This window comes from Bombus flavifrons, chromosome 2 (genome assembly GCF_040668555.2).
Source record: "Bombus flavifrons isolate JBK064 chromosome 2, iyBomFlav1_principal, whole genome shotgun sequence".
Classification (NCBI taxonomy): Eukaryota; Metazoa; Arthropoda; class Insecta; order Hymenoptera; family Apidae; genus Bombus; species Bombus flavifrons.
This window is the reverse complement of record NC_138443.1, coordinates 19,846,807-19,874,006: the sequence shown is the minus strand read 5'-3', so window position 1 is coordinate 19,874,006 and position 27,200 is coordinate 19,846,807. Positions and strand designations below refer to the sequence as shown.

The following is a 27,200-nucleotide window of genomic DNA, read 5'->3' as shown; positions in this document are numbered from 1 at the left end:
AACGAATTTACGACTCGACGAGTTTACAACGCGATTCGTCACGTTTGCCGCGAATTTCGATAAAGCGGCAACTTATAAAAGCCCGACGTCGTATATATCGTCGTATATATGGTCGTAACATGCGGTATAACACGCGTCGTGGCACGTTTTGGTTGAGCGTGATCGCGCTGCTGATCCTCTGCTTTTGGACCGCCGAACGTGCAACCGTCGTAGCAGCCCCCGACCCGCGAAGCACCGTTTACATCGTTCATCACAAACGAAAAACGCATCATCCAGTGGAAATCATCGAGATTCATAGGAATCCGAAGCGAAAGCACAAATTGAACATCGTGCTCATCGATTCGTGAATGGATCTGGAACGGAGTTGCCGGAGGAGGGTAGTTGGAAGATGGTCTTTTAGAGCGACGCGGAAGCATGGACGGACGTGTGTTTTGCGAATGAAACTGAAGAACTGAGGAAACAACGGCCGCGCGATGGGTGGAGCAATTTCGCAATAGCGGTTGAAAAGCGATACAGATGTTCGAGTGTGTTTGCTTTTCCCATCTTTGATTCGCTGTACCGAATAACGATTGTCGCATATATCCTAGAATGTGGTTTTGTCGAATTAATTAAATTTATAGGATAATCGCTTATTTGTCTCTTTATCCTCTTATTCCGTCTTACGAGTGTTCTTACAACCGCAAAGATTCTATTATCCGTTGGCGTAGACACGATTTGTAGCAAGTGCGTAATTCGATGTTACAAGCTGAGAAGCTAATTACGCGTGTCTCGAGTAAATAGCTGCGACGTCGTATTACCGGTTGAAACGCAAGAAAATACAAGCTGGTAAAGCAAGTTACAAATTGCGTTTTCTGTGAGAAAAGATTTAAACGCCGCGTGTCGCCAACATGGTCAAGTTAAACGGAACCGTGCGGTAATTTACGTAATGCCGTGAGATCCGGGAACGCAGAAAAACGAATATCCCACGCACGTACTCTCCCATGTAACTAAGTAGAACTTGTACGGCAATTTAGAATCGATTAAGGTTGCGCATCGGACAATGGGTACTCTCCACCGAACGAGATAACTCGCTTAAGGTCTTTTCGCTTCGATCCACGTCTCCGAAGGTTTATTCCGTGAAACAAGAGACACGATTACGTTCTAAAGCTTTGTCGTTCACTCCTGAAATTCTACGAGTCTCCAACGATTACTGTATCTACTTCTAAATAGGTAGAAAACTCGGCAACGTAGCGTATAAATATTATACGGACTCTTCGATACGCGAATAAAATGTAAATATCGTGTCGAAGCAACGAATCGATACAAGGTATCGTGAAATAAATTTCTTGCCGCGTGATATTTCGTTGCTTACAGTCGACGGTAACCATAAGTTAGGCGTTTAGCATGAAATTACTGCGACTCTAACGGTATGTAGGCGATCGTCCAAGCCTGACAACGACTTAACTGTCCTGTCAGACTGATAAATATCGTGGTTATTACGCGGTGCATAGATGCAACGACTGTCGAACGAAATTTCCTTTTCTTCGACGTTATCGGCGAAATTTTCTTCGAAAAGATCTCATATCGATGGCAAGTAAATGAATGAGTAAGGGAAGAAACGAAGGTAGATCGATTCGATCGAGGTTTCTCGTGACTCGAACGACTCGTGAAGTTTACCGCGCGCGTACCGATTCAAACTCGTCGTGAATCGAAACGAAAGCGAGGATATGGTAAAACGTAGCGAAACGCGATTCATCGGAGAATTGGAGAAGGAAAAGGTCGAAGCGGGAACGGATAAAAGCGCGTTTCAGTACGAACGTGCAATGTGCACGGGCACGCAGAGAGGCAACGTCTTACCTTGACCGAGCGCTTCCGGTGTTTCCCTTGCTCCCGGTGCTTTCGCGTACCTCTCTTACGCCGATGCGTTGCCTCTCGAATATTTAGCTCTGTGAACAAACCCCATCTGTTCCTCGGAACGAGCCCGCTGGCTCGTTAAACAGAAGCCAGATCTCTGGCGAACGGAAGCGAAATCATCGGGGAGCATGCAGAGAACGCGCACGATAGAGAGCACGAGATCGCTCTCGTATCGAGGCATTGGAAGTTTGCCAATACGCTTTCCCGATTAATCGATTAACGTGGGTTTGATCGCAACACTGCTCCGTTTCCACCGTTACCGCTTTACGTACAGTTTGAAGTTTCCACGTATCTGCTTTTAATTTGTTTCCTTTTTGCGTAAAAGCGACGTACCGATCGTACTTAATTCTGTCATAACGAAAATGGTGAAAGCGAAGCGGACGGTGAGTTTCACGTAAGAAGGTTTTTCATACGATACGAGTGATTTAAACGGCGTATAAAGAGCCAAGCGAAAGAGAAGAAACTGCGTCCAACCTGTTGTTTGTCTAGATAAAAATAACTGAACTGTAATTGACACGAAATACGTTGACCCTCGTGAACGCCTTACAAGCAGCGACAGGCATAATAGAAAGAGAAGCAAATTTACTATTCTACTACTACTACTATTTTCTACGATACAAGGAGGAAACGGTGGAAGTTCGTCGAGTGACGAAGACGCTGGAGTTGTTGAACGCATCCAGCGAACCATCGTCTTCTTTTATCCCAATATTTCGCCGTTTATTTTCCAAGTTTATAGAATTTCTGAGCCGTAGAAGTATAGGTCGTTAAAACATGGTATCTTGCGATTTATCGCAAGTTTTTCACTTCTAGAAGGTAAAGATTATTAGAAATAACTTTTTATCGAGAAATGATTTTTTCTCGTGTAGTTATTCAGGCGTGGAAATTTTTAAATTTTTGTCGACGTAGCGTAACGGAATTCGAAATACAGTGCAATCTTGTTATAAGTTATAAATACGTTTTAACTCGATAAATAAGGATGTAGCTGGCATGATTCGCCGTTGATAATTTTACGTAGTTCGAATAAGAAAAGTTTCCCGCGAAGGGATTATTTTCAATCGCGAAATAATTATTAATATCGCGAAGCGATAATTTTGATAGGTAGATCGATTAAAGCCCATCGATTGCTTGTTACTGCCGGCATTAACCTCTTCGAAGGGTGTTTCCAACGACTTTAAACGTTAATCTTGTTTCCCTGTACAGAATAGTTGAATTATGTTTTCAAATTATCGACGAACGAAGCTATCGCAATAACGATCAATCGTGATTCAAAGCGTGTCGTTAATCGCAGGTTAGCTTCGCAATTAGGGAATTTATGATAATCGCATAATACGTACTGCCGTATGGGTGATGAATGACAGCGTTGATCATTCTAACGTCGATGTATCTTAATTTGCGATTGTTATTGAAAAATATCGCGTCGTATCGTCGTTACGTTAATCAATTATCACGCGTAAACTATACTTGGACTTGATCGAACCAATATCGAAAGTTTTTAAATTTAAATTGCGTTTAACGAACCCTCTGTTTCTCGAAACGCGCTTGGACGATAACAAAGGAAATGACGACAGACCTTGCTGAAAACCATAAAATTACGTCAACTTCGCTTCGCTATTGCATCGAGAAGCGAGTAAAACTCGCTAACGTCTCCCGTGTTCGTCGATATCAACGGAATCTCTGGCGTAACCGAGATTCGTGAAACAGATGTTCCGCGCCGAATTTCCGGCCGGATATTTATTAATTTCCGGTAGTGTCACGACGAGCATTGGTCGGTAATTAGGTCCACCGTGCAGCCTGAAACAGAAGAAGTAGGAAGCGCTCGATCTATTTGGCTTCTCGCGAACTTTATTTCTAACGACGGACAAATTGCCGATCCGTCGAGCGAGAATTAGCCAAATATAAATCTCATCGAGATCGTCTCTTGTCACGAGTTAACCACGTGGGAGTCGTGCGTTTGTCGCTGAAACGCGTAGAACCTGCGTTTCATTCTTGTCTCTGGCTATGCTTTTCGCGCGTTCGTCGCGCCAATTAAGCCCACTCGGTTGTCGTAATGCCGTAATGCGTAGTGCGCCGTAATGGTTCAAGTATGCGCGGTTGAATTAAAAAAGGAATTTTACAACAATGTGCGTGGAAACGCGTGCGACGACGATAGAATTTTTATTCGATGATACGATTGACGAATTATTTAGTAGCCAAGTATCTGGTTCTTGTATCGATTCGATGCCAATTTAATAGAACTATCGATTTCATCCTCGTATGCCGGTTAAGGTGTTGTCGAGCGAACGTCACGTGAAAATTGCCGCGAGATATAACGAGTATTTTTGTTTCGCGACATATCGCTCTTTAAAGATATCTCCTATCGTTAGACGATGTTTCGTGCGAAATAAATTTTAACGACGAACAAAGTTGACAAAGTCGACAACTTGCGATTCGTCTTAAATAATTTTGCTAAATTTCGGACAATCGTATCCGATACGGAGCGCAAAGTTTGCCATTTTTATAGCACGGTCGAGAACGCTAGCTTTGCGCGTGAAGAGTTCGCCAGCAGACCGAGATTTCGTGAGTTTCGTCGCGTCGCTTACGATCACCATCGGAAACTTTAATCGATTGCCTGACAACGCGCGATCGCTGTCGAAAATTTGGAAAACGTTCGTCGAGTTTCTAAACCGATGCCCCCTCGAGATGCCACCGGTGGTTAAAGCCGTTCTCCGTTGCGAATTTTACAGCAAGCTTCGATCGACTTTCTCGCTGCGAACGTTTCTGTCGGTATCCACGACACGAGAAAATACGTTACGATATTTTCTGCCGGATTAAAATATTTACATATCGGTAATAAATTAAAGCATGAAAAATTGAGTACTCGGTGAACGATATGTATAGGTGAAACGAATGAACGTAAACGTTTGTGGGCAAATTATCGATCGGTCGAGCTTTAGCACGTAGTCCCGTAAAACGTTCTTGCAGCCACTGTACAGTCGCCTCCGTAGACAAGATCGTCGTTAAAATTTCATTTTGCGAGACAACGTTCTCCCCTTTTCCCCTTGTTCTGTATAGCCTGCTTCTTCGTTCCGAGACTCGCGCGAACTCGCTGCAGGAATTTCGGTATCGTCCCACCTTTAGCTCGACGAGGACCTAACGACGCGACAAGCTCTAACGTTTCCGGGTGCTCGCGAGCGGCAGCCTAAATTTATAAACGAACGAGATTCTCTCGATTCCGTTTGCCTGCGAGTCGCGCGTCGATGCTCCCGGAACTTCTGCTTTCATTTGCCGAATTTGCCGGCCGATATCTGAATTTTTCAGCGAGAACGTCGTTATCGGTTTCCTATGCGATGTAATAACTCGCAAACAAAACGCTAGCGGCCAAAGAGGCATCGTGGCTTTCGCGGTTGTCTCTGTCGTTCTCGAAGTAAGTCGATGTCGATGTCGGACGCATCGTATCGATCGATCGAAGATACGTAGTCGAAAAAATTGTCGATATCGTGAAGTTTCGCTTTCCGTTGCGTTGAATCGATCTCGCAAGGCGACCCCTTTCGATCTTCGTTTCTCAGCTGTGCCGAGATTACCCTTAAATAAATTCTGAACTGCGTGGCTTGTAACAACTCGTTATTCGTTCGAGTAATTATTCGTGTAACCTCTTTGCCAACGAGCGATCTTACAAGCTTTTTATCGAAGAAAAAGATATTTAAAAATTGTTCGAGCTCCGTTCGTCGGACAAAACGAAACAGTATGGTAGATGCTGAAAAACCATCGAGCTTACATCGATCGCAAGCGGAGCTGGTTCGTTTTTCCAACCTGTCTCTTTCGACCGCCAACCTTCCTACCTGGTCCCTGCTACCCTTTTATCTTCTTCCAATGCGATAACATCGTTTCCCCTGGCACGCTGCCAAACAAATCATAGCTTCCCGTCGTAAACCGCATCTTTGACCCTTCTCCGTAGAACGGTCGAAATTAACTTAGGATCCTGTTGAACTCGCATTACCGGGGCCCCGGCAACTTCCTCCGGCACAAATTACGCGAGCTTGTGCCTCTCTACCCTTCGACAACGAGCGCAACCTCGTTAGACGCCAATAAGACAAAGTCGTGCTGGCTGAGTTATCCGGTGAACATTTAGCGAACGAGTCATCCTCCGAAGGACGTGCAATTTTGTCGTTTGTGAATGTTAGTGCAAATGGCTAGCTGTGGAACGACGCGTTTGCAACGGATTAGAGACGATGATCGGATCTCACTGCATCTCTTTGTTCTACGACGTTCGATCGCTTCTTCGCAGCGAACAGCATGAAAAAGGTGCCGAATAAATCGATCGACAATTTCCTATATACGTACGACACAGTAGAAAGCCGTACACGGATCGATTTTATTTTCTGCGTGTTTCCGCGCCACAGCTCTTGATTCATTTTGAAAATCTCAAACGATAAACTAGGTTTTTCATTGTCTATGCTGTAATACTTGTCCGAATTGCTTTTGGCACCGATATTTCGCATTGACGCAACGGTGATGTTTCGGTTTTTTCGCTTTCACCCGGCTTCCACAGATGTCGTTCTTTCCTCCTTTGGAATTACCGCGGGCTATTTATCGCAGAACGCTGTTTGCGATTTACGAGCAGCACGATCGATCGACGCTGGCGAATCGCCTCTCGTCTTTGCTCGTTACGGACACGCCGTTCGGGATAAGTATATTCTCGAAGATAAAGTCCCGAAACGGTTCGATTTTACGGGAATTCCTGGATCTTCGACGCGTTAATGAACTCGTTCCCTCCGACGGCCTGTTTCGAACTGACTTGACCGCTCGACGACCGTTTCGTTGTACACCTTTTAAATCTTCCGGAGAACCATTAGCAAGACTAATTGCGATTATATCGAGGCAAATCTTTCTTCCGAGACTCTAATTTCTTCGAAGATTCTTCGAGATAACGTACTCCTAAGAATTTGAAAGTTCCAGACATTCTGCCCTCTGACCGTTTCAATCTGTCTTTCAGTTCCTTTATTAACGATGTGCGAAGAAAGGAACGAAGAAAGCACAAAGCTGTTAATTTAGTATTATCACGAATATCTCGTACAACTAACGAGCCAACGTTTCTCCCAAATTTTTCTCGAATTTTTCCCAAAACACTTGCGACGCTTTCGCAAAAAGAAAGAAGAAACGTAACGTTCAGCGTCGATCTTGCCGGAACTTGCTGCTGGCTTTAAAAAACTTCGACGTTGTACGTGGACGATCTGACCAGAAAGGGGAGGTCCGATAAAGACTGGAACCTAAAGATCACGTGGAAGAGCACTGTCGCGGTTTCACGGGCCGGACGATTGTTTCCACTGGTCGAGACGGCACGAGCGTAACGCGTTATTTCACGATTCAATTAACGAAACGTCGAGGCCAGCTGCTCGTGGGCCTTTCTCCCATAAGAGGTCGTCAGTTTCAGCGAGAAAAAATGACAAAAGCGAGGATCGAGCATCGAACTGGCTGGAAAATTTGTCGCTTTCATTTCGACCAACGAATAAATCCTTCCAAGAAACCAATATCTCTGAGAACTTTCCGCCACAATGACGACGTTCTCCGGCGATGTAAGATTCTCAACAAGGAGTTGCTACCGCTTCGATCGCGAAGGAACGCGTCGCCAAACTTTCGACTATTCGTTCCTCGTCGTTTGGAGATCGTTGTTCTCGAGAAAGTCGGACTTGTTCGATCGACGAAACGTTCGTCGTGCGAGCAAATTTAAAGAGGGTTTCCAAACCACGTGAAAATGATTCGTCGCTATTTCCTCGAGAATCTGAATTCGGGGCGATGTCTTCCCTGTTGAGAATTATCGAAACGCGAAGGTTAGATCGGCGTGCAACGTATCTATCGAAATGGAAAAACGCCGAACGAGAGAAAGGTCTCGCGCCCGAACCTCGTCAGTCTGTTTTCCAGCTTCGTTTATCTCCTTTTTAAAAGCGAAGATCGTCCGTCTAATCGAGTTCTATTTAAATATCTTTAGACCTCCCTCTTAAGAATTCCTTTCAACCGATTTATTTTTCAATGTACAAACGACGATCGTTTGTTATATTTTTAGCTTTTAACGATCGTGATTACCGTTTGATCATCGGGATAGCATTCCTGCAATAGCTTGGGCAACTTGAGCGACTTAGGAATTTTCTTTGACCACTCTCGCGGTAGGTATCGTATTCTTTCTTGAAAACTTTCCAACTATTTTTTCAAGAGTAATTTCCAACAACGAGGCGCTACCGTATTAAAATTTTTCTTCCAACGAGTTCTTAAATAGACTCGAATGTTTCCTATTCCGGATAAATTTGCGCAACAAAGAGGTGTACGGCGTTTACGGACATTTTATCGCGCACAGAACACGAGCACGGATCGTTTCGAGCACTAAGCGATATTCGGTATAAGTTTGGCCGCGCGTCTTATCTGGCGCAATTTTTCACCTGGTATTCCGGGCACGAGTCTAAGAAATAAATCTTGCCTTTTTCGTTGGTGACGTGCTCGCGAGGGAAAAGTTAGGCGTGCGGATCTCGTTCGGTGAAATTCCGAATGGCAGTCCCCGTTTCGAAACTTTTTGAGGATCCTCGCGAGGGTCGATACCGCGTAAAGACGCCACTTCCTTCCCTTTTATGACTTCTTTCCTTTCCTTTTTCTTCTTCTTCTTCTTCTTGCACATTGCGTTTCTTCTGCTTTGCAGCTAACTAAGTTTCCTGAACATTCGCTGGAACTTTGAAAAATGTCGCTCTTCGATTAATTTGAGCACACAACGGTACCACGGTCTTAAGTTTCAGCGGTCTTTAAATTGGTGGAGAAAAGGTTTCGAAAAGGTTTGAAATTTGCAAGAATTTGTTCGACTTGTCGTTAAATTTGAAAACTTAGAACGGATACCGACGAAATACCGAAAGAAATACCGACGATAGTTGGAACATTTTCGTTAATAGCAAATTTTCATAGTCTGCGACCGTTTCACGTCTTAAGATTACGATACGGTGGTACTTGTATCGAGAAAATAAAAGGAAAATCTATTAACGATAACTTGAGAGCTTTTCGAAGGTACAAAATTTGTAGCTTCTATCGGTATCGTGGTCGAGCCGATTCTTCCGAATTCCGTATCGTTATTTCAATTTGAAAAAGTTTTGTAATATAATCGGGAGAAGTTGCTGCCCATAAATTTCTACAAAGTTGTGGCCGCGCGATTTTTTCAAACTACTATCAAATGAGTTTATAGACTCGCGTTTATCGCTTTACGCTTTTTTTCTTCACGACCTCCGATAAATCTTGCGACTGGTACGATGCGCCATAAAAGATATTTGCTACTATGAAATACTATTTTATTACGAGTCGCTATAAAGTCAAATCCAAAGCGGTGAGACGTGTTCCGCAACGATGTGTTTTCTATTTTGTTTCCTCCTACTTTGGATGTTTTGGAAATTCCCTCGAATTTAACTCCAGTGGCAACTTAATTCTCGTTAATCCTGTCAATTCCTAATCCTATTCGGTCGTTCCTTCCTATCGTTAATTTCTATTCGGTGAAATCAGAAAAGTCAATAAGCTCTTAAACGCGATAAAAATCCGTACGATACAAGTTGGTAAATAAGTGGTTAATTGTTAAACTTACAGTCCGGCGAACATCTTAGTTGATTCTCGTAGAGGCTTTAGCGAATAAGTAGGTATCTGTGTATAGACGGAATAGCGGCAAGAAGACTTTCTAGACTCGGAAAGTTTCGCAGGGGAAACAGGAGCGCAGGAATCCGCAGGTTGTCGGTCAGAAAAAGGTTCGCCGCGAAATTTCCCTTACCGCAATTTCCTCCCTCTGGCAAGCTCGACAAACGAAAAATGAGATTTCACGAGTGGCCGGGGGTGCGCCGCGACTTTCCTCGGGATTGAGTTCTGTGTACCGTACTACCTTTGTAGTTGTGCCACGATTGCTTCTTTTGCCTTTTTTGCTTCTTTTGCCACGATCGGTCTCTTTTTCGCGTAACGGACCCGTTTCGTCCCTATTAATCACGAGTTTGAAAACTTCGACTGAAACGAAACGAAACGAAACGAAATCAGGAGATCGTGTCTGAATAATTCTCGAGGATGAATTACACGCTCCGAGTAATTAACCTTACCTTGGACGTTTCGCGTAAAAAGATATTTAATCTACGACCTACCATGATAAAATGTAACTGGACAAGACGTTACGATCGTACAGTTTACGCTCGTCGGTTATACTTGGCAGTGCATACGCCGAAGCAAGCATCGAACGGCAACCCCTTGTCGTTCGACCGATGCAAGACGGCTGAAAAATGTGGACTAACCTCGGCTTGAAGGATTTCACAGCCCCCGGTTGTCGCATTTACCTCCCTCTGGTTTGCGGCACGGGGTAAAAGTATATAGTCGCACCCGCAGGAAATTCGACTCGGTGGAATCATTAAGCCCGCTATCCTACAGGTAGCTAAGAGGCTTAAAACAAGGGGAAAGAGGACTGGCTCGACTTTATTAACGAGAGACGGCTGAAAACAGGTGCGCGGGCAGCGCCGAGCTTTCCGACCGTCCTTACTCTCTAAATTTCCCTTCGTGCATCTTGCATGAGTATTTTCACGCTTTACGGCTCTCCGGTTTTTCCTCGACATCGGGAGAACAAACGCGGTAAAGAAACGCACCGTTGGCTTTTTAACACAAAGATTTTCGTTTTTCGCCACCGTGTTTTTAATACGTGTATTTTTTCCTCGGTTGGTTCGAGTTTCAGGACGGCTGGAAATAAAATGAATCACCTTTGAAAGTTTCGAGTCGGTCGAACGTCGAGAGTTCCGAAAGGATATCGAAGATCTAGCCAGAGTTATCTCGCAACGGCAATTGTACAAACCTTTCGACGTTCTACCGCGTCTTTCACGTCTACGTCTTCGAACAGTGGTTCGCAAAATATCCCTACGTTTTTCAAGATCGACTACCTGTCTCTAACGATCCCCTGTCGTTCCAACTGTTTGGAATTTTACCGTAAAAAGATGCCTATGCCACGTTACGATCGAATTACATTCCGATTACGTCTGAATCGGTTAACGCGCAACTTGATCGATAGAAACCTAGTGGAAAGAAAAGAACGTGACATTTTGCGCGAGAAGACGCTGGAATAATCGGCGTAGCGTTTTCAGCGTAATGAACAACGAACCGTTCAGCCGGTAAATGTCAAACCCTGTCGCTCAAAGAGCCACGGTTCACAGTACATATTTGTGTATTTACACACGTATATCTCGTTGGAAGAAAGAAGTTGGTTGACGATCGAGGAACTCAATGGCCCTCGCTGCGTCGACGAATTTCCAGGCATTAACGGGCCGGGTTCGGTCTCGGTTTTCAAGTTTTCCTACCCGATTCTTTCCCAGTCCAGTACCTATATACTTGTCGAAACTTGAAATCCGTCCAAGTTTATTATTTCGTTATACCGGCAATTCGTATTCGTTTACTTAGCTTTTATCTTTTATCGCGGTTAATTTTTAACTAAATTCTCGATATTCAGATACTTTTGATATTTCGAAAGTCGTTGGCGGCTTCGTATTCTGCGTTAATTAAAGCACTAAGGCAACGCGCAAAGATTTTTGTTACGGTAGAAAAATTCTATTTGCGATTTTCGCAGAATTTTTGTTTGCCACCGGATTGCGTAGCACCGCAGAAATTTTCGAGTCCGTTGCAACGGTCACTTTCGTTTCTGTGGGTGCGTCGTGTCGTTTGTTGGTAACGACCGCGCTAAATTTACTTTTAATCGTTGTCTCGTAAACGGTTCTTAAAACCTTAAAACCGATGAAAAATATCGCTTTGTCGACGGTAATCCTACAAAGTGAAGACTAATTTCTCCTCGACGTGTATACGTATGTCGTTACTTTCGTTATTAACATATAATATCGAATGTTCGATATATAAGCTATTCTACGATAAAATGGGTGTCGCTTATTGTTATAACGACTATTTTCCGCGTGGCATCTAATAAAAGATCAATTTTTTTGTCCTATCGTTGTATTAATACGCTGGAAAGCGAAAATACGTCAAGTAAAATAGCCGTCCTTGTTTTTTTTGTCATTATTTATATTACGTATTACGTATGAACGTATTATTTTACCAGTGGTAGTTTGTTTTTTGTGGAAGGTACACGGTCATAGAGAAAATGTTAAAGGTGATTCACGTTCGATCCCTTAGACGGGAAAAAAGCGAATTCGCTTATTTAACGTAGAGTTAAAATTGCGATAGGCGAAGGCCGCGTAGCCGCGAACAAAATCATTTATAAGCGTCAGAGTGGTTGGATAATATTGTTTATTCGATGTGACTATTACGTACAAGTCTTTCTCATTCGTTCGTGAGTTAGAATTCTACCAAATGTCCAAATTGGACAAATTGCGAATGAAAAGAATTAAATAAAAAAAGAAAAAAGAAAAGAAATTCGTGAGTCGATCTTCAAATACAACGTTAAATTCTATAGAAGGGGAACGAAATTCGTTGCCAAAATACCGCACGTTTGCAAATAAGTCAAGAACAATGGAACGGAGGGGCATCTCTGTATCAAAGAATACGACTGGAAAACAAATTGGAAGCGCAAAAGAGGAAATTCGTGGAAGATGCAGCTGCGAACAGCCGCCATTCACACCCCTTAACGGTTACTTACTCGTTACAAGACCCCGAGACGGTCGAACCCTTTTTTCCATGCATACACTCGCGTTTCGTACACTCGATGCTCTACACCGATGAAAAGTTTCCGGACGTGACAAAAGTTCTGCGAGCGAGTTCGAATTCCAGTTTTCTAGAGAATGGAAACCCGGAACGAGCGGTCCACGTGGCGCGCATGTGCTCCCGTACTATGCGCTCTGGATTTCCATGAGAAACGTTCGCAAACGGTAAGACGGAAAGTTTTCGCGCCACGTGATGTCCGAAACAGCGTGAGAATGGCCATGGAGCGTCGGAGGACGCTCGGCAAACACGTACAAAGAGAGCTTCCAGAGCTATTGTTTACGGAGACATCCGAGACTCGAAGAGAGAAACCAGTCCGAAGTTTCCAGCAAAAGTTCCAGAAGAATACAGGCCAGATGCCTGTGCTATTTAAGCGGACGATTCCACGCTCTCTTCTTCGTTGTCTAGTTCGAAGAGCGAAAAGACGGTGACTTTCCCAGTTATCGAAAACTTCCAATCAGATTATTTCGGTCAAGTATTTCATTTGCAAAGTTCGATAAAAAGATTTGAGCGTTTCCGTTGGTAAATGTCTGAAAGGTGGATCGAGCGAAAAAGGTGGTGAGAGAAAGAAATCGCGAAGGGGAAAGGAATTTGTCCGACAGGCGAAAAAATAAAGTAGCAACTGTTACGATCGAATTTCGCGGACCTGTATAGTTCGGCATGGCACGGCGTGGACAGCGTACGGTTAACGGTTAACGATCAGTCGCGAAATAGCTGTCGAGCGGAGCGCTTATCGTTAGCGGTAGATCGTATTGATCTGAAATCGTTCGTTATACCGCGTTCTTATCACCTTTTTTAACAACGTTAGTATTATCGTCGTTATTATTTGTGCGCGAACAAACGGATTTTTCGATGTAGCGCAAATGTTTCGCGAAAATTGGACAAATTACATTTAAGCAGTTTCGCGCGAAATCGAGATTAAATCTTGATCGAGATTGCAAACGATTAGTCATTGTGATACCTTCTCACGCTTTCTGTTTGCTTAATTGGTAAAACGTAGTTGGATAGAAACAATTTCTATATGCGTATCGTGCGAGGGGTCGACGGTACAGATACTAATAGAAGATGGTACTAATAGAAACTAGTTCATACGGTTAATGGAATATATGACCGTAAATGAAATTTATAACTCAATTTGAAGATGTCGAAATCATCGAAAACGGAGAGTGCGAGTTAACAGTTTCGTGCCAATACGATATTCAGGAATAACGCTGTACTTTTCGAGAAATCCTTCTAACTACGTTCACCATAGGTGCACAGCTACTTTATTTTACTCACGAATCGAATTTGATATTTTGTTCTATGGGAAGATCATCGAACCGCTTCGGAAGAATCGCTTATCTTCACTCGAGGATTCGTATCGCCAAGCGTCCCTGCTAGATTTCGAACGAGTAGATTCAAAGACGTACACCGTACTACCGTTCTTACGCGTTCTCCGGTATTTTTCCACTTAACGACGTGACAACTTTGCCCGCAACTATGAAATCCTGGTGAAGTTTATCGGACCGGAAGCAACGAGGAGCACGTGCGCCAGCTCGTGGCCACAAGTCGCCTTTTATTACGCGTATGCGTATATTTATGCGTAGACGCGAACGTTTCTTTTATCAAATATCTTGCACAAATTTAGCGAAACAGTATCGCTAATTTCAAGTCGATTATTCGATACGCTATATATCTATACATCCCAAAGTCCCTACTTTCTTAAGATCTTGGCAATTGCACGTAACAAGTCAAGGTGAAATAATGCGCTTCTTTTGCAGAAGACGTTCCTCCTCCTATCGTTGATACAGATACCTGAATCGTAAGAAGGATTATACGAAGCAACGAATAATCGGATTAATTCGCTTTTTTCACGATACGACGCTATCGAGGAATTCGACGAAAATCGCAATAAATAATCAACACGCGTCAAATAATTATCGTTATTTAGACGTTTCGATCTAGCCGATAGAAACGGATACAGTCGATTAACATTGTATATTAGTTTCAAAGTAACAAAGTCCCTGCCATCGATGTACAATATGTGTTTTTAAGCGCAGTTATACCTGTGTGCGCGGACGAACGAACTCGGATTGGAAGCAGATTACGGTTCTAATATATTTTCGAGTTGCAGATATTTCACGAAGACGAGATAGCAGTTTCGATGATATTTTATTCTTGTCAGGTTGAATCCTTATTTTCCAATAAAATTCGTGCCACTCGTGCTTTAACCGGTCAAACCGGTGTAACGCGTATCGCTGTGAAAAACATTCGATTCTATTCGTCCCGTAGTTACACCAATTGTACGCGATATGTTGCGCAATATAGTTTAGTTATGTAGTGCCGGATATATGTATCGTTGCGCGCACACGGTTGCATTCGTAATTTTACAAGGAAAGCTTAATCCAAAGTTGCGTCCTACTTCTGGCCAAAGCAACCACCGCCGCTGGTTCTCGGCGCGCAAAAGAACTTTGTTCCCCGGCGCTTTGACCAACCTGACAGGCACTTTTCTCCGAAATAAAATAACGGGCGCTTGCATACCTGCGCTCATTCACTTGCCCTCGGTGAATATGGATTGCGACCGATTGTGCCGGCACGACGCAACAATGCCATCGAAAGAAAAGGACCCCTTTTACCCGAGGTGTTCACCTGTGGCCTCGAATGCGCGTCGTCAGGTGTATTCAGCGCGAGGGACCTCGTTAAACGCGTTCGTCGTGCGCCTAGTGTTTAGCAGTATTTTTACTGCACAGTCTCTCTGCCCTTTATACGTCCTTTTATCGGCCGATACATTCCCATTTTATTTTTCCAACCACTTGGTTAGCCAACGATAAATATCGCTTACTTCTGTATCCCGTGATGCATTGGAAGACTTTAGAATTTAGAAAACGACGATCGTTGCTCGGTCAAGTGGACGAATAGCGTGAATTTTGTTGCGTATCGTACCGTTGTACATTAGATCCTAACGAAGAAAAGACCAGAATCGAAAGTCGATTAGCAGCGATTAGCAGAGATTCAAATTTTACCGATTTTTGTTTACATATACTAGGTGAAGTAGGTATTTCCTATGTAACGTGCAGTACCATTTAAAATTACTAGATAGAGAGGATTTGAATTAGTACTAACCGAATGAACTACGCTATAATCCAAACAACCTGCCACGTTTTACTTCACACAGTGTTACAGTTTGCGTAGATTAACTATGTTACAGAGGAGAAATTTGTATTAGTAATGGCAAATACAACCGTTTCCTATGAGAACCAAACGTGCGCATACGTACTTACAACGCGCATAAGAGGTTTATCCTCGTGAATCCCATTTAGGTTAAGCGAATCAACATCCATCAAAGAGTCGAAGTGACTTTGGTCGATGAATTTCTATTTTACAAGGAAAGCAATTACGTAGTTACGCTTTGCCTTCGGACTATCAGCTTCCGTTATTTTATTATTCCGTCGTATTGTTTTACCCCGATCGATGAGCGAAGACGAATCGATGAACAGGATTTACGATACGGATTATTCGTACGATTTAATCGCGGTCGCGCGATGCGAAGTAGTAACAGCTAATGAGAAAAACTACGGAGAATTAGTTGCCATAAAGTAGGGCATGCATACTATGCATGAGGAGAAATATGGGAATTACCCTTTAATTACCCAGTATTCCAGATGCACGGAGATATGGATTATTCCACGGTTAAAGCGATGGATTCTTTGCGTCCTCGTTTTCTTCTTTCTCTCCTTAAATAATGGAAAGAAAGTTAAAACGTTCAGTTTGAACGCATAACGTTGACGTTTTATCCCGATGTTATTCGATTAAGATATATTTCGCGAAATATTTCGAAAAAATATCGTAAAAGATAGATCGACTGCAGAATAGTAAACGCTATTCAGCGAACTCGGAAACGACGCGTCAGCTTTTCCTGGAATTTTTTCAGGGAAAGAACACCGACCGATCTTTTGTCGTCCGTGAAGTTACCGGCTACCGGACGAAAAGAAAAATGCCTGCTGCGAGGAATCGACGTGACGCGAAAGTTCGATATGTCACGCTGTGTCGGGACCTTTGTTCCGCCGCCTACAACGACAGTCTCCTCTAACGAACTTCTCGTCGAAATTAACGTCGTCTGTTTCGCATCTTTCGCCGCTTTTCCACACGAACCTTTCCAAACGAATTCTCGATATCGAGGAAGATCGTTTAACCGCTCAGCTCGACTTTCGATTCCAGATCGAGGTTCGGGTGTACCTACACACACACACACACACACACACGTGCGCGACGTGATTGATTTTCAGTACAATGTATGTACGGTTTATTCGTTTTTGAGTCGGTGGAGTCGGTTAAGGAAGTTAACGGGTCGATCGTAAACGTAACGATTTGCCAAAGTTGTTCGAGGCGAGTCTTATATTACGTTACGAATTATTTTCGATTCCGTTTGCTCGTTCGTAATCGAGTTAGAGGAGAATTTTGTCATTGAAAGCGGCACGGCGTAACGGTGTTTAACGACGAAAGTTGTCGGGCAACTCGCTAGCTTCGAAATTATAATGTAAATTTCCGTTAAAATACTATATCCGTCCGACCTGGCTGTAAAATTGGACCAGACGCTACGTGTTCCACAATTTATCTCGCAAAATTTACGTCCGGCTTTTGCAAAACGTTGAACCGTGCATACACGATGTACGTACATGCATGAAAAACAAATTATGTGGCGCATTCCATCCTGAGTAGGTCATCGATGACGACCCATGGTATTTCTCGAAAGTGGTATCTTCTTTGAGGCAATGCCTACGTTCTTTCTTCCGTTGCCGAGGATAAGAAGAGACCAAGGGAAAAGAAAAATATGTAATTTACAAAGAAATCTGTACGAATAACGTTTTAAAGGATCGAAACGAGTCGCGAAGATCGTAATTTTCGTAATTCGCCCAAGATTCGGCAAAGGAACGAAATTTCCCTTTTATCCGGCGAAGTCTTCCATCCTCGAGGACAAAGATATCGAAGTTTGGCTAGAGTCTTAGCTGGGAATCGAGATCGTTTCACCGTAACGATGGTGCTCGACATCGGCGCAGCATTTTATTTGTAAAACGAGCCACGTTCGGCTGCATATAGAATTGCTGTCTACGGACTCCTATCCTTGGGCCACTGAAAATCTATTATTAGCGCACCAGACGCAGGTAGACGTCGCGTCGTTAAAACTATGAATCATCCTTCGAGACTGCTCTTCAGCTTCTTTTCCGTTGTCGCACGATGCTTGCCTTCGGTTTTTCGAAGAAACGACGGGCAAATTTGCGAATCAGAGTCGTTGAAAAATACCTACCACGGTGTTCCGTTCTCTGCAAAGCGGAACGGTATCTCTTATGAAATAGAAAATGCGATCGAACATCCAAGTGGCTCTTACTGTAATCTCCCGACAAGCAGCCATTCACGACGCTTTATGATACGCGTAAGATACCATAGCGTACATTTACGACGGATAAACGAAAGAGGTGCGTGTAATCGACCGTCCCTCAAAGACGATATCTTCGGATTTTTTACAGACGAAGGCAAATTTGGAAGATTAGTTACGAATTAACGACCGAACGAGCTGCCTGTCCAAATACGTCACTCGTTTCTCGGAAATAATTCTCAACGACAGCTTCCCTTTTCGCACGATACGTAGCCGCGAATATCTAGCGCCGTCAACGTTCTTCCCGTTAAATTTTCATCATCCGTCGAATGTAAATCTTTCCACGAGTCGTAGTTTACCGATAATAATTCCTCGCGCGAACTCTCCAGCACGTAATTCTTTAAATTAGACAAGATATTCTTCGGCTGAATTATAATTTTCGTCGCGAGTGTCAACACGATATTCCGTTTATCTTGCGAGAGCAGCAAAATTCCACGGAATTAGAAACGCTCGAGTCGCAATCCCGTTATAGCTCTCAATGGACGATTTCGATGAAATTCCGAAGGAAAGAAACGTTAATTTTCGTTCGATAATAATTTAGTAGTCCCGACGTTAATTCGACGATCGGCGGTCTTTGCAAAATTTATCCGAGACGATCGAAGATGCTCGGTGAGGGGTTGAGCGTGGCGGACTTGCAACCGGCAGGTGCCAGGATCTCAGCTTCGCTGGCTTCTCCGGTGCTGCGAGAACAGTTCGAACGAAAATTAACGTTACTTTCGAAAAGTTGAGCCGAGTTACGGGTTACGGCCCATGCGCACACGTCGTTTCTGCTGTATACACGGTGTGCCTGGAAGTTTAGTCTTTCGCGTGACCAAGGAAAACGAGTTGTTCGAATCTGGCGTTCTTTTTCGAATGGCCTCGGTTAGCTGCGTGCTTTACATAGAAAACACGAATAGGCGATCAACGAATTTTAGTCTGGTCGAACGCAAAGGTCAAACCGAATATCTCGAAACGAAAAATACCAGGTGGATCGCTAACAACGTACGATACGAAGTTTCATCGACTTTTCGTTTTCGCTCGCTCGATGTTACTTGCATCGCGAAACAGACACCTAACGTGTATCGCAGCGATGTTAAAACGACGCCAAACGATAAGACGCGACGCTCGATAGATCGAAGCTGTTGAAAGCAAAAATCCCGATGGTTTATCCTTCACCTTCTTTCGTTAAGTCGAAATATCGTCGAACATGTCATTCGGCGTAATAAAAGCTGTTTCCTTGCGCTCGATCCTGTTCCACGTTATCGATAAACGCTTTAGATAATTTTAACGACCCTAAGATTATCAGCCAATTCTTTACCAGCGATGTCGATTTTTTTTTTTTTTTTACGAACAATATCGCCGTTTATCAACCCTTAACCGGCATATTTAACGGATTATTAATCAGTAGCTGGAAACTGCATCTTCTTTCAGCTTGGAAACCTTAGCCATGCCTCCGTCGAACCAACATGGTGCGACGTTCCGCTGTTGTTGCCGTTGCTCGAAAAAGTGGTTGCTTGTTGCCGAACGTTGGTTCGACAAGGGGGGAAATGTTCGTTGCTCGATGTTGCTTCGGCTTGGTTGGCATAGAGGGTGGTCGAGATGCGAGTAAGCAAACGTGACCGTGGACAACCTGTGTTTCGGTAATATCGGATCGCGATGATAGGTTGTCATAGGAGACGAACGAAGAATGACAACAAAAGAACGTCAGCTGGCCTGCCGTTGCCGGAACGCTGTAATTAGAAACCGGAGGAGGGGGGCGTGAACGGAGCGACCTGGTGGGGGTTGATCGGCCGCGAAGCGTGGCTCCTCTTCAGTCGGTCCGGAAACGCGGTCTACGCAGCACGTTTTTCGTCGTTGTACGCTCGCTCGTTGCACGTGACGCGATGTTTCTTTGTACGCGTGGATCGTTGTGCTCGTCGTGGCCGCGTCCGGTGGTCGTTGCGCGGTGTGCCAGTGCGTAAACAGAGTGAAAAAGGTACGTGGTTATGAGGGAGGCTGCCTCGGCGAGCGGGATGGTCAGCTTTAAGAACAACAACGCAGACAGGTACGCTCGAGCGCATTTCTGTGGATTCGCAATCGCGTTTAACGGGCTCCGAGCGCGCCACTCTGCGGCAACAGCGTAATACGACGTAACGAGAATATCCAACCGTTCGACGATTTCGTCATGAAAACGTGCAACTCTCGATTTTCCTGGTATTCGGATTATTCGATTCTGGAGCACGCGATTATATCGAAAATGAAACGCGAGCGAATCGGTTTTCGCCAGGTGCTAATTATCTCTGGATTTGCTTAACGGGGCATCGCCGCGTGCACGAGTTATAAAACGTCTTGTCCTTATCGCGCTTCGTTTCCGCATAGCCCGAAAAACACGGACCGTGCATTTGCGCTTATTTCCGTTTCGTATCGCGTGGCCTACGATTCAATTTACAAAAGTTTCGAGCGACTGTACTCGATAAAGCCCGAGTATCGTTCGCGATAGAGAAAACGATGTCGAAAGATAATGCCTTCGATCGCGCTATTTACCTTTGATCTCATCCAATAATACGTCTGTGTGCGTATAATCAATTTGTTTCTTCTTACAGCTTACAATTAATTTGCGAACGAATGCGCGCAATAATTAGAAATTACGATGGCAATTACGAAAACAGTTTTTCTCGTTTCGTTGAATGAAAGTGTTTGGCAGTTGTAACTTCGATATCCGATTTTTTTTCTCGACTTTAGGTGCGTTATCGCGCCCAACGTCGAATTTAAAGTTCTCGTTTGAAACTCGTTTCGATCGTGCCGTGCTATATTTCGAAGGAAAAGTTTTCCTGCGCGTTGTTTCGGAAACTAGATTACGCTCTCGACTCTAGTTTCTGATACGAGTTTGATGCTTATTGCGAAAATGAAGAGGTTAGTCCTCCGACACGTAGACACGTATCGGCACTTTACTCCAACATTTTTCTCCTTCGCGTCGCTTCGATACTCGGTATTTATCGTTTTCTCGGATTTATCTAAACGTTACTCTACGATCCGTTTGATTCGCAGAACGGCTTTCTTCGTCTCTGTTTGTTCTCTGCCGTCACCTTTTTATAACTCGAGAATAATCGATTAAAAGAAGAAAAAGTTGGATTACGATAGTCGCGTTGCTTTATCTATCGCCTCTTAGGAGACATAAACATTTACGAACTTGTAGTCGAGCAAATCGATCTCGTTGATACAACGTCGTGCGAACCAACGACAGGATATAGATAAACAAGCTGAAAACATTTTTATCGTTGGACACGGCTGAAATTCTCGTATATATACGACCCGTGAGGGGACACACGTACGTAAGGTTTCAGGTCGATCGGTTTACAAAGTATCGGGAAAATCCATTTCTCGAAACGTATGTAGCTCGATGCTCGGAGCAACGCGAAAGCGCCACTACCAAGAAGTACGTGTTGGCGATAACAAAAGAAAATTTACGAAAGAATGATCCTTAAATTATATGGAAGGCGGGCAATCGACTCGAACTACTCGAACTACTCGAACGCACGTATGTCCGAGATATTTCCAAGTTAGAAGCGTAAAGTAAGAAAAGGGGACAGTTTTTCGATCGTGAGCGAATACGCGATAAAAAGCGATGTTACGTCAGCGGCGGTTAACGCGCTAACAACACGCGGTTCATTCAGCGATCAATTAGTCGTATCTAGCATCGACCGAGAGAACCGGGTCTCGACGAAACTCTCGTTTTGGTCGTATCCGAGTTGGAAATCGATCATCGAAAATAGGAAACACGCAGCGGAATAGGAATGCTTCTCGAATTTGGTCGAACTATGCAGGAATATCGGATTCCTTTGGGCGAGCTTTATCCAGGTACATGGCGCGGACGCGATCCGGTGCAACGCGTGACAGAGAGCGTGTGCGTTTCGCGTTTGTTTGACTTGGAACGCGTTCGAGCGATTCGGCGGCGGGGGTTTTCGAAAAATATCGTTGCAGGCGAACGGGCCGAGTTCCGAGCATTGTAAAGTTTCCGAGGTGAAATTGCCGTTGGCGCAGCCGTTTCCGCTGCGATAGACCGCATTCCAGCCGTTGTTCCAGGTATTCCGATCGGGTCTTGAGGATTATGGCGGACGTAGGGAAATCGCGATGCTCGAATACGACGATCGTCGACAGACTACCGAACGATATCGATGCTGGATTAGTTTCTGCGAACGCGTCGCGTACCCCGATGAAACGTTATTATTTTAACCGAGAGAATATCGCTTTAATGCCAGCTGCCGGCTCTCTCCGTCCTCGCCTTTCGGCTGGGATAACGCGCTTCTCGAGATATTAGCGTTTTGTGGAAATCGGGACTACTCGTACGTATTATGCTACTGCAGAGCGGTGCGTTTAAATCAAATTCCTGCGCCCCAAGAATTTTTCCTTTTGCTTTTTCCTCAAAAATGCTGGAAGATACCTTTTCTTCGAATTCCTTCCCCTTCAACGAAGGCACGTCTGGCGATGAAACGCGGTCGTAACGTTGCGGTAAATCCGGAATCCCATAGGATGCAACATGCGACGAGTTTCGTATCCCTTTGCGGATTCCGATCATCCTGTGAATTCATTTTTCTAAAGTTCTGCCGATTTGTCGTTGAGCGATATTCCGTGGCGGGGTCGTGGTTGGACGTTGTTGCCCGAGCTTGGGACAGAAAAGGAACGTTAAGACCACCGCGAAGTTTGTGGCATTGGACCGACGCCGTTAAGGTCAAGTATAGAACGTTTCTCGTCTAAACTTGGCTACGGCGTTTCGTTGAATTTTTAGCAACTGCCACGAGCTCTTCGCGAGGGGCACCCCCTGAATCGCCGTCGTTTTGTCGCGAACGCTCGAATCTTAAAATAATAACGCCAAAATTAGAGTAAGAGGGTGTAACGTTGCGTCGAGGTTTATAACGCGTGAGTTTCCATCTTAATTTCTCGAAATCGTCGAATCTTCCTAAAGCTTGCCCGTTACGATCGACCGATGTCAGCAAACTTGCAAAGTGTAGTCGCATTTTTTTATTACGGCCGTTGCTGGGAAACGATGGAACGTTGGCGTGACCGCCAATTACCGTGACAAAGAGAAAAACGGTCTTGCGTCGATCTTAACAACCAAGCTAAATTTACTTGTCTATCGTTTAACGTTTCTGCGAACGTCTACAGTCTGCGTAGGTCCATACGTTATGCAACTCTGTGCTTATGTAGTCTGAAAAATTGAATGGAGACAGGGCTGCGTAGAAATAATACGCGTTGCATATACCGAAGAAACGTGACAAATGGTTCGCAACGGGGAATTGCGATTTTTAATCCGTCGAGCTGGCTTGCCAATGCTCGTTAAATCCCGACTTAACATCGTTCCACTCTTTGTCTTCCCATTGTTTTTATCCTACGCTCGTTTTCTTTGTTTTTTTTACGTTCGTCGAGAGATGGTACGGACGAAAGCGAAAAAAAAAAGAAAAAAAAGAAAAGAAAGAAGAGGTTCGATATCGGTTTTTTCCAAATTTTCCCTATTTTCTCGTATGATATATTTTTAGTTTTTATTCGCGCAAGTTACCATTGAAATTTGTTTTGCCGTGTCGCAACGTGGCGTGACTCTTTATTCGAGAGACAGAAAACACGTGGTACGCAGGTGTGCACTCGCCGTCTCTTCGACACAATTTCCAACACGTTTTACTTCGATTTTCGAATACGACTATAGTCCACGGTCGGCGTGATTTCTATCGAAAAAAACGGACTTTAATCCTGATTTTAGAAAAAACTTTTCCAGGCAATTATTTTTTCTTAGCGCGTACATTCCTATAAGTTCTCTGTATCTTTACGTTTCTCGTTATCCAACGATTTGTATCGATTTGTATCGGAGGCGATGAAAATCAAATTTATCGTCCATATGAATTTCATCGTGTGTCACGACACCGTAACGATATTTTCCGAACAAAGTCGGATTACGGATTAGTCTTGGGTCCTCGTTAGGCGAGATCGTGCGACCGGAAGGTTGGCTTTCGGCGCGGATCTTTCGCGGCGCGCGCACCAGTATCCTGCGACTTTATCCCTCGTTCGGGTAATTAGCGTTGCTACGGGCCTCGATAAAACGGTTATCGGTAAAATCGGCGGTAGTTAATTCGACCCGTCGTACGTGGAAAATGGCTATTCCCTGAGCTTTGTTACTCGGTCAAGCGCTACGCATCCGTTGTCCTTCTTGGTTTTTCGTGTCCTCTTTTTCCCTGTTAAATACGATCTCGCGTACCACGCCGATGTTTCGTCCGTAACCTACGATGCTTACGTACTCTCTTTCGCGGTTGTCTTTGAGAGAAAATTGCGATCGAATCGCAGATAAAATAAGATAAAATATACAATAGATAAAGATCTCGTACGAATTTGAATTGTTTCGATTCGGTTGGTTTTGTGCGTCGGCGACGCAACTTTACCACCCCGCTGATAGTACTCGAGAACAGCGTTTCGAAGCTTGTGTCAACGAGCAGAGTAGGTTTACTTACAGGGAGCAACGGCTTCCAGTTTACCGTCGAAACGTTGACGCTTTGATCGATGGCTCTGTGAAATTGTACTAACATTATATTCGAAAATTAGCGTCGAAGCTAAATCGTAGGGAGCAAATTTTTGCTTTCTCCGTGAATCGAATTAAGAAATTCGTCGTCGAGAACACAATGTTGTAACTTAAAATTCCACGTCGTACGTTTCAATTAGGAAGGAATCTCTTAATTACGTTTCCGCAAACGAAAAAATGTGAGAAACGTCAGGTCGCGTAGCGATGTTTCGCTCGGCTAAACTTTATACGTGCATTTTGCCTCTAATTGAAATACAGGCCCTTTGAGCTGCTCCTCCTTCAAGGATCCGCAGGTTAAGCTTGCGTAATTTATTTGCTAGGGATCCAGTTTCTGCGACGTTGCATCCGACGTAAGTAGGCGTGCATTCGAGGTCGACTTTAGTAATTGCATCCTTTCGAATATACAGGTTACCACTTTTCCCATTTTCCTGTTTATGCGAATTACGTCACCGACGTAAAAATCGACTCGAGTAAATCGCCGATTTATTCGGTTGGCTTTTCAGTTGGCTTCTTAAAAAAGCACGCATGACCGAAGACGCGCTACTATCTGCCGCCACTCAGCGGCTCGCCTGAACAGATGCAGCTTCTCTTTAACGGCCCTTCTGTCGGTCTTCTATGTACTTTTTTATCTACCGTCAACACGATATCGCGTCGCTTGGCGCGTTTGGCGTTTAGATAAGAGCCGAGCCGTTGCGAAGGAGGCCTCGCCGAGCCCTTTCCACGTTTCCGCTCTCACGCTGCTTTCCTCGGAGACGGTAGATAAAATCGTTGGCTCGCTCCGATCGAACCAGTACGATCCTCCGCACTAGGTACCGCGTCTGATTCCTTCTTTCATCGTAGCCGTACGTTTAATCCTTGACAACGTTGACAACGTTCGAAAACACGAGTAGAAGCGATTCTTCGGAACGGTACTTAGCACAGTTTCTTAGCACAGGTTTTTGTTACGGCACGAACGTTCTGGCAACACGGTTGTTCGCGTTCGTAGCAGGCAGTTTAAATCACTGCAACCTATCGTAAGCATAATACAGCGATAATCGTGAAATCGAGATCGAGGTCGATGATGCGACGTATGCGTTTGAATTTGGTTACGTCACTCTGATCGACATAGCGCGATATCAAATATTACAGGATACGTCTTTTGTCAAAGTTGTTCGACGTTTCGCGACGAAAATGTTCGTTTATCATCTTCGTGACAAAGCCCTGCTTTGGAGGGAGCAGCATTTTGCAACTTTATGCAATTTTATGGAATTTTCGTAGCACCGACAAGGCGGTAACGCGCCTCTTGTACGAGTATTTTTGTTGTTTCGTGGGAATTAACGCGTCGCTCGTCGCTCGTCGAGGGGATCGCAGGTGGGGTACTGTGGCGCAACCGGATGTACCCAGACTTTTTTTTCTAGGTAACTCTTTACCAGGTGTGAAGTACGATGTATTTTTTAGAAATTGACAAAAAAATCGATAACGATACATCTGTACGCGCGATATATTTGACTTTGAATCTTACACGAGGAAAATACGTAATATATGCGTGTAATGTTTTGAAATTGTACGTTGAAAAGCGACTCGAGGGATCAGGAATACGCAATACCGTATTTCAAAACGTATCGTTCGAGACGATCGGTGACCGACTAATCTTCGAAACGGTGAAACGCCGTGTTCGAACGCACCGACGATAAATTCGAACTTTCGTTCGATTTAAATAAGACGCTATCAACCTCCGGATTTCTTAATCGAAGCGTGCGTTATCTACGATGAGATTAGTAAACCGGGTTTCTCGATAATACGTTCGGAGTCGTCGCGGCTGAACGTATCGTAATTGAAATATCTTCGATTAGATTTTATTACTCGGAAAGATTTTACGAGTTATTTTCGGAGGTACACGCGCAACGCTTTCGATTTTTCCTCGAGTATCGGGTAAATTTGATACTCGGGTAGAAAAATATGTAGTACGTATCCGGCTTTCTCTTTCTATCTTACCAACCTGAACGCGTCCCTTCTTTACAGTCGTCTACCTTACCTGCAGGTGGTCGAACGCGATATCTCTGTAAAAAGCGACGTTCGCGATAGTAGGTAAAGTTTCCGCCAACGAACAAGGTAGAACGATCCGTTATCGGTACGACGATGCGAGGCTACTCGCGATACGACAGCGATACTACCGAAAACGACAAAACTGTACGTATTTTGACACGAACGAATCGTATTACCTGACACTGCGTTCGTATCGGTTTGTATGATTGTTTGTAAACTCGGCTATACCGCTGATACGATCATTCCGGCGTTATCGTAGTATATTACTGCACGAGACTCTCGTATCTCTGGCGTTAGAACGTCTTTACGATGCTTTGTTTTACGACCATTTCACGTCGTTTAGCACATCGTGATTCTTTATTTGCATTTTAGCGATCAGACAACGCCGCATCGCCATCTGCCCGGCACTCTGCGAGGTTCCCTGAGCTACTCTCACAGCCACCGGCATAACCATCTCCACAGACATGATCCACCGTTGCCACCGGCATATTGCACTCCGCCTCCGCCGCCCACCTCCAGTTTGCCCACAGTGCAGCGTGGCTGTGCCCTGCATTCGAGGTAAGTCGCCGCAGCCGAGCCATCCTGTACACCGGCCTTAATTGCCATACATATGTACTCGTTGCTCCGGAACGTGTCGTACGACCGTTGCGGTCTGTTTCGATTCTCCGTGACCGGTGCTATCCT

At 44.4% G+C, this 27,200-nt stretch overlaps 1 protein-coding gene across 5 annotated transcripts in view; it reads left to right on the top strand.

Moving 5' to 3' along the window:
• The window catches only part of LOC138189583 (pleckstrin homology domain-containing family A member kramer), a 179,555-nt gene that overhangs the window by 31,561 nt on the left and 120,794 nt on the right, over window positions 1–27,200 (top strand). For 4 of the 5 annotated variants that reach the window (XM_069131617.1, XM_069131612.1, XM_069131613.1 and 1 more), the window contains exon 2: window positions 26,889–27,074. Coding sequence is in view for 3 of the 5 variants with exons in the window: in XM_069131612.1 (XP_068987713.1) it covers window positions 26,889–27,074 (186 nt within the window). In the remaining 2 variants the exon portion in view is untranslated. Of the gene's footprint in view, window positions 1–19,751; window positions 19,995–26,888; window positions 27,075–27,200 lie in introns of those variants that run through there. The other variant, XM_069131614.1, reaches the window with a different exon arrangement.